The sequence below is a fragment of the Ranitomeya imitator genome, chromosome 2 (assembly GCF_032444005.1).
Source record: "Ranitomeya imitator isolate aRanImi1 chromosome 2, aRanImi1.pri, whole genome shotgun sequence".
NCBI lineage: Eukaryota > Metazoa > Chordata > Amphibia > Anura > Dendrobatidae > Ranitomeya > Ranitomeya imitator.
The window spans coordinates 52,827,329-52,835,739 of record NC_091283.1 but is presented as its reverse complement, the minus strand read 5'-3'; the positions used below and the strand labels follow the sequence as shown (position 1 = coordinate 52,835,739).

General features: G+C 43.8%; 1 protein-coding gene across 1 annotated transcript in view; it reads right to left on the bottom strand.

Moving 5' to 3' along the window:
• Positions 1 to 346: 346 nt before the first annotated feature.
• LOC138661803 (cytochrome P450 2F5-like) overlaps positions 347 to 8,411 on the bottom strand; it is a 32,269-nt gene continuing 24,204 nt past the window's right edge. The window contains exon 7 of the mRNA XM_069746730.1: positions 347 to 1,883. Within this exon, the coding sequence (XP_069602831.1) occupies positions 1,702 to 1,883 (182 nt within the window). The 3' untranslated portion in view covers positions 347 to 1,701. The remainder of the gene's footprint in view (positions 1,884 to 8,411) is intronic.

The window sequence follows — 8,411 nt, the reverse complement described above, 5'->3', positions numbered from 1 at the left end:
CTTAACGCAAAAGGTTAATTGAAATATAAAATGTCTGGCACCACTAGGCAGAGCACACTACCAGCTGATTTGTTCAATGAGAGTTACTTCTTGGAAAATACCAACAAGCCACTAGACACAAGGAATCACAAACCTCTAACCCACCATTCATTAACACAAGTAATATTCAAAGCAGATCATGTAGAAAGTTATGAGTACAATCATGGAGAACAGTTGGATGGTGCAAAATTTAGCAGTTTCTATGGTGTAATCTGCATATTTTTGTCTCTTCCCCCTTTTCTTTTCCCTTGCCACATCCTTTCACTTTCCTTTATTTTCCATGTCCTTATTTTCCTTTGCTTTTCTTCCTTTCCTTCATCTTCTTTTCCCTTACCTTCCATTCTTTTATTTTGATTTTCTTGCTTTTCTTTACTTTAAATACTCTTATCATCCTTTCCCTTCCCTCTTTCAACCTTCTCTTACTTTCCTTTCCAATCCCTCCCTTTCTTTTGCATTCATTTTCTTTCCCTTCCCTTTCTTTGCTTTTCATTTACTTCCCTTCTCTTTCTTTCCATGTCCTTTCTTATATTCCTTTAATTTCCTTCCTTGCTTTTTCCTTACTTTCAATTCCCTTCTCGTTGCCGAGATCTGAATCTGAGCATGTGCCACCCCTGGCGGCCATTTTGCCCGAGACCACCGAACCGCATCACAGCAACAAAGCTGCAGGGGCGTCCGGGCTTTGAAGAAATGCTGGTGAAGCCCCGCCACCACCACAGAGCCCAGCCACCACAACACCACAGAGAACCGCCACCGCAGCACCACAGCCGCACCAGCCAGGTACGCGAGGCTGCACCGGGACCGCCACCGCCACAGGATTTGTAAGTATATTCCTACCATAACATGCACTCCCATTTTCCCCAAAAATTTTGAGGGAAAAAAGTGCGTCTTATGGTCCGGAAAATACGGTATCTTTAGACAATTCAATCTTTTGATGACTGCGATTTTTTTAGCATTCACAAAAAAATGGAAACTAAAAGTAAAACTTTATATATTGATTTAAACCAGTGATTAATACAATTATGATGTCGCATTCTTCAAAGAGGACCTATGACCAGGTTAAAAGTGGATCATTTTTTAAATCATTGCATTCCCTCTGCTCCTCTTAGTATTCTATTTTTTTTTTATTTTTGCAGTCCCCTACATGGCTCCTGATATATGTACCTTTCTATTCAGTGCTCATTTTTGTGGTCTATACCTGATTTGGTGTACAAGGTGATTATGCGGCACAACCTAAATATGTGACCCCAGAGATTCCTCTGAGCAAAGACCAAAACATTAGCACTAATTAAGATGGGCAATATCTCTGGAACCATATAACGGATATAAGAAAAACAACAATAAAAAAAGGAATACTCTGGATATCAGCGGAAATAAGACAAAGGTGTGTAGGTGAGTTGTTTTATGGCCATCACACAACTCACATCTTTCTGGTGTGGCTACACCTGTAATACAATGATAAGTACATTTTGGATGTCTAACCAAACCTACATTCACGTAAGCCATGAGTTAAGAAGGTCCAATGAATATTAGGATGCAGTATGTATTTCAATTGAACTCTAGACATTCAACTTTTCATTTCTTTGAAGAATCAGAGATATTTTTTCAAGGGTGGCTTGGTCTGATCTACAAGTAAAGCAGCAATTTTTCACAGATTGTAAAAGACTAACGAGGTAAAATGCAGCACTTGTACTCTGGAGGGACACTCCCAAGACCGGACGCTGTTGGTCTGATATCTAATTCTTCCTTTGAAACCATGGGTTTGAAGGTGAAATTTTGCAGTAAGGATGTAAAGAAAAGAAAGAGTTCCATCCGAGCCAGACTTTCTCCGAGACAAATTCGCTTTCCTAGCCAGAGAAAGAGAGAGAACATTAAGTACAGAACGGTAGAGCTTGATTGTATTGATACTCATGTAACTATTAAATCAAAATTAACGGAACAGTAACATTTAGAAATCAGATTTAAATGTCTCTTTCAAGTCTTTTTCAGAAAAATAATAATAGAGCAATAGTAGACAGTTCATTTTTTGCAAAGACTATCACTGTTGTAGTGGGCTGAACCAGTAGGCTAATGTTATTAATGATCAATACTAATATTATTACTGAAATGTATTATTAGTAATGTTACATATTAATTGTGTCACTTAATATTGAGCAGAATTAAAGGGATCCTGTCAGCATGATTTCACATCCCAATATATTTATATGTGCATATAGCTCTTTCAAAGACAAGTCCAGCAATAGCTTTATATGGCCGGTCAGTTCCTTCATTACTCAGAAATCAGCGTTTGAATTTATATACAAATGAGATTGAAGAATTATTTGCAGATCTGAAGCCATGGGTCATTTATGCTCTATTCCCCTCTCAGTGTCATCTCCTCCTGCTTGATAGATGGGTCCCTTTGCTGAAGTCACACAGCATAGAGGCTTTAAGTCAAGCAGTAAGCGGCAGTACTGCGAAGGGAGTAGAGCTGGAGTGACAGAGGTTTCAGATCTACCAAAGCTCTTTAGCCTCATTTGCATATCACTTCAAATGCTGATTTCTCAGTAAAGAGGAGCGGACCATGCCATATTAACATATTGCCTGACTCGTCTTTGAAAGTGTTACATGCACATATACCTAGTTTGGGAGTGAAATGCTGCTGACAGTTGCCCTTTAAGTATGTTGACTAACTGCTAGTGCAGATTCATATTATGCTAGGTCTTACTCTAACATGTATTATTACCCCACAGCCCTCCACACAGTATGATAACCCCTCTGCCCCCGCTAAACAGTATTACCTGTTATGTCTGCTAATGAAAGGTGTTATGAAGGCAATCCAGAGACACAGTGTGCCTAGCGATCCGAGCGCACACAGTGATCTGACAAATACCCAAAAACAAAGAAACGAGCTCTGAGACGTGGAAACTCTGTAGACCACACACCTGATCCTATCCTAAACACAACTAAAAGTGGCTGTGGATTGCGCCTAACAACTACCTAGGCAACTCGGCACAACCTAAGAAACTAGCTAGCCTGAAGACAGAAAAATAGGCCTGACTTGCCCCCAGAGAAATACCCCAAAGGAAAAGGCAGCCCCCCACATATAATGACTGTGAGTAAGATGAAAAGACAAAACGTAGGGATGAAATAGATTCAGCAAAGTGGGGCCCGATAATCTTAGATAGAGCGAGGACAGTAAAGCGAACTTTGCAGTCTACAAAAAACCCTAAAGCAAAAACCACGCAAAGGGGGCAAAAAGACCCACCGTGCCGGACTAACGGCACGGCGGTACACCCTTTGCGTCTCAGAGCTTCCAGCAAAACAAAAGACAAGCTGGACAGAAAAAAAACATCAAAAAAGCAAAAAAGCACTTAGCTATACAGAGCAGCAGGTCACAGGAACAATCAGGAGAAGCTCAGATCCAACACTGGAACATTGACTAGGAGCAAGGATAGCAGCATCAGGTGGAGTTAAGTAACGAAGCAGCTAATGAGCTCACCAGAACACCTGAGGAAGGAAGCCCAGAAGCTGCAGTACCACTTGTGACCACAGGAGTGAATTCAGCCACAGAATTCACAACAGTACCCCCCCCTTGAGGAGGGGTCACCGAACCCTCACCAGATCCCCCAGGCCTACCAGGATGAGCCGCATGAAAGGCACGAACAAGATCTGGAGCATGAACATCAGAGGCAAAAACCCAGGAATTATCTTCCTGAGCATAACCCTTCCATTTAACCAGATACTGGAGTTTCCGTCTAGAAACACGAGAATCCAAAATCTTCTCCACAATATACTCCAATTCCCCCTCCACCAAAACCGGGGCAGGAGGCTCAACAGATGGAACCATAGGTGCCACGTATCTCCGCAACAACGACCTATGGAATACATTATGTATGGAAAAGGAGTCTGGGAGGGTCAGACGAAAAGACACAGGATTGAGAATCTCAGAAATCCTATACGGACCAATAAAACGAGGTTTAAATTTAGGAGAGGAAACCTTCATAGGAATATAACGAGAAGATAACCAAACCAGATCCCCAACACGAAGTCGGGGACCCACACGGCGTCTGCGATTAGCAAAAAGTTGAGCCTTCTCCTGGGACAAGGTCAAATTGTCCACTACCTGAGTCCAGATCTGCTGCAACCTGTCCACCACAGAATCCACACCAGGACAGTCCGAAGACTCAACCTGTCCTGAAGAGAAACGAGGATGGAACCCAGAATTGCAAAAAAATGGAGAAACCAAGGTAGCCGAGCTGGCCCGATTATTAAGGGCGAACTCAGCCAACGGCAAAAAGGACACCCAATCATCCTGGTCTGCAGAAACAAAACATCTCAGATATGTTTCCAAGGTCTGATTGGTTCGTTCGGTCTGGCCATTAGTCTGAGGATGGAAAGCCGAGGAAAAGGATAGGTCAATGCCCATCCTACCACAAAAGGCTCGCCAGAACCTTGAAACAAACTGGGAACCTCTGTCAGAAACAATATTCTCAGGAATGCCATGCAACCGAACCACATGCTGAAAGAACAAAGGTACCAAATCAGAGGAGGAAGGCAATTTAGCCAAGGGCACCAGATGGACCATTTTAGAAAAGCGATCACAGACCACCCAAATAACTGACATCTTTTGAGAAACGGGAAGGTCAGAAATGAAATCCATCGAAATATGTGTCCAAGGCCTCTTTGGGACCGGCAAGGGCAAAAGCAACCCACTGGCACGAGAACAGGAGGGCTTAGCCCTAGCACAAATCCCACAGGACTGCACAAAAGTACGTACATCCCGTGACAGAGATGGCCACCAGAAGGATCTAGCCACTAACTCTCTGGTACCAAAGATTCCAGGATGACCAGCCAACACCGAACAATGAAGTTCAGAGATAAGTTTATTAGTCCACCTATCAGGGACAAACAGTTTCTCCGCTGGACAACGATCAGGTTTATTCGCCTGAAATTTTTGCAGCACCCGCCGCAAATCAGGGGAGATGGCAGACACAATGACTCCTTCCTTGAGGATACCCGCTGGCTCAGATAAACCCGGAGAGTCGGGCACAAAACTCCTAGACAGAGCATCCGCCTTCACATTTTTAGAGCCCGGAAGGTACGAAATCACAAAGTCGAAGCGGGCAAAAAATAACGACCAACGGGCCTGTCTAGGATTCAAGCGCTTGGCAGACTCGAGATAAGTCAAGTTCTTATGATCAGTCAATACCACCACGCGATGCTTAGCTCCTTCAAGCCAATGACGCCACTCCTCGAATGCCCACTTCATGGCCAGCAACTCTCGGTTGCCCACATCATAATTACGCTCAGCGGCCGAAAACTTCCTGGAAAAGAAAGCACATGGTTTCATCACTGAGCAATCAGAACCTCTCTGTGACAAAACCGCCCCTGCTCCAATCTCAGAAGCATCAACCTCGACCTGGAACGGAAGAGAAACATCTGGTTGACACAACACAGGGGCAGAACAAAAACGACGCTTCAACTCCTGAAAAGCTTCCACAGCAGCAGAAGACCAATTAACCAAATCAGCACCCTTCTTGGTCAAATCGGTCAATGGTTTGGCAATGCTAGAAAAATTACAGATGAAGCGACGATAAAAATTAGCAAAGCCCAGGAACTTTTGCAGACTTTTCAGAGATGTCGGCTGAATCCAATCCTGGATGGCTTGGACCTTAACTGGATCCATCTCGATAGTAGAAGGGGTAAAGATGAACCCCAAAAATGAAACTTTCTGCACACCGAAGAGACACTTTGATCCCTTCACAAACAAAGAGTTAGCACGCAGGACCTGAAAAACCATTCTGACCTGCTTCACATGAGACTCCCAATCATCTGAGAAGATCAAAATGTCATCCAAGTAAACAATCAGGAATTTATCCAGGTACTCACGGAAGATGTCATGCATAAAGGATTGAAACACTGATGGAGCATTGGCAAGTCCGAACGGCATCACTAGATACTCAAAATGACCCTCGGGCGTATTGAATGCAGTTTTCCATTCATCTCCTTGCCTGATTCTCACCAGATTATACGCACCACGAAGATCTATCTTAGTGAACCAACTAGCCCCCTTAATCCGAGCAAACAAGTCAGATAACAATGGCAAGGGATACTGAAATTTAACAGTGATCTTATTAAGAAGGCGGTAATCAATACACGGTCTCAGCGAACCATCCTTCTTGGCTACAAAGAAGAACCCTGCTCCCAGTGGTGATGACGATGGGCGAATATGTCCCTTCTCTAGGGATTCCTTCACATAACTGCGCATAGCGGCGTGTTCGGGCACGGATAAATTAAATAATCGACCTTTAGGGAATTTACTACCAGGAATCAAATTGATAGCACAATCACAGTCCCTATGCGGAGGTAGGGCATCGGACTTGGGCTCTTCAAATACATCCTGATAATCAGACAAGAACTCTGGGACCTCAGAAGGGGTGGATGACGAAATCGACAAAAATGGAACATCACCATGTACCCCCTGACAACCCCAGCTGGATACCGACATGGAATTCCAATCCAATACTGGATTATGGGTTTGTAGCCATGGCAACCCCAACACGACCACATCATGCAGATTATGCAACACCAGAAAGCGAATAACTTCCTGATGTGCAGGAGCCATACACATGGTCAGCTGGGCCCAGTACTGAGGTTTATTCTTGGCCAAAGGTGTAGCATCAATTCCTCTCAATGGAATAGGACACTGCAAGGGCTCCAAGAAAAACCCACAACGTTTAGCATAATCCAAATCCATCAGATTCAGAGCAGCGCCTGAATCCACAAACGCCATGACAGAAAACGACGACAAAGAGCATATCAAGGTAATGGACAGAAGGAATTTGGACTGTACAGTACCAATGACGGCAGACCTAGCGGACCGCTTAGTGCGCTTAGGACAATTAGAAATAGCATGAGTGGAATCACCACAGTAGAAACACAGCCCATTCAGACGTCTGTGTTCTTGCCGTTCAACTCTGGTCATAGTCCTATCGCACTGCATAGGCTCAGGTTTAACCTCAGGCAATACCGCCAAATGGTGCACAGATTTACGCTCGCGCAAGCGTCGACCGATCTGAATGGCCAAAGACAAAGACTCATTCAAACCAGCAGGCATAGGAAATCCCACCATGACATCCTTAAGAGCCTCAGAGAGACCCTTTCTGAACAAAGCTGCCAGCGCAGATTCATTCCACTGAGTGAGTACTGACCATTTCCTAAATTTCTGACAATATACTTCTATATCATCCTGACCCTGGCACAAAGCCAGCAAATTTTTCTCAGCCTGATCCACCGAATTAGGCTCATCGTACAGTAATCCGAGTGCCAGGAAAAACGCATCGACACTACTCAATGCAGGGTCTCCTGGCGCAAGAGAAAATGCCCAGTCTTGAGGGTCGCTGCGCAAAAAAGAAATAATAATCAAAACCTGTTGACTAGGATTACCAGAAGAATGAGGTTTCAAGGCCAGAAATAGCTTACAATTATTTTTGAAACTTAGAAACTTCGTTCTATCTCCAAAAAACAAATCAGGAATAGGAATTCTTGGTTCTAGCATATATTTCTGATCAATAGTATCTTGAATCTTTTGTACATTTATAACGAGATTATCCATTGAAGAGCACAGACCCTGAACATCCATGTCCACACCTGTGTCCAGAATCACCCAAATGTCTAGGGGAAAAAAAAAAAAGTGAACACAGAGCAGAGGAAAAAAAAAAAAAAAAAGGATGTCAGAACTTTTTCTTTCCCTCTATTGAGAATCATTAGATGGCTCCTAGTACTGTTATGTCTGCTAATGAAAGGTGTTATGAAGGCAATCCAGAGACACAGTGTGCCTAGCGATCCGAGCGCACACAGTGATCTGACAAATACCCAAAAACAAAGAAACGAGCTCTGAGACGTGGAAACTCTGTAGACCACACACCTGATCCTATCCTAAACACAACTAAAAGTGGCTGTGGATTGCGCCTAACAACTACCTAGGCAACTCGGCACAACCTAAGAAACTAGCTAGCCTGAAGACAGAAAAATAGGCCTGACTTGCCCCCAGAGAAATACCCCAAAGGAAAAGGCAGCCCCCCACATATAATGACTGTGAGTAAGATGAAAAGACAAAACGTAGGGATGAAATAGATTCAGCAAAGTGGGGCCCGATAATCTTAGACAGAGCGAGGACAGTAAAGCGAACTTTGCAGTCTACAAAAAACCCTAAAGCAAAAACCACGCAAAGGGGGCAAAAAGACCCACCGTGCCGGACTAACGGCACGGCGGTACACCCTTTGCGTCTCAGAGCTTCCAGCAAAACAAAAGACAAGCTGGACAGAAAAAAAACATCAAAAAAGCAAAAAAGCACTTAGCTATACAGAGCAGCAGGTCACAGGAACAATCAG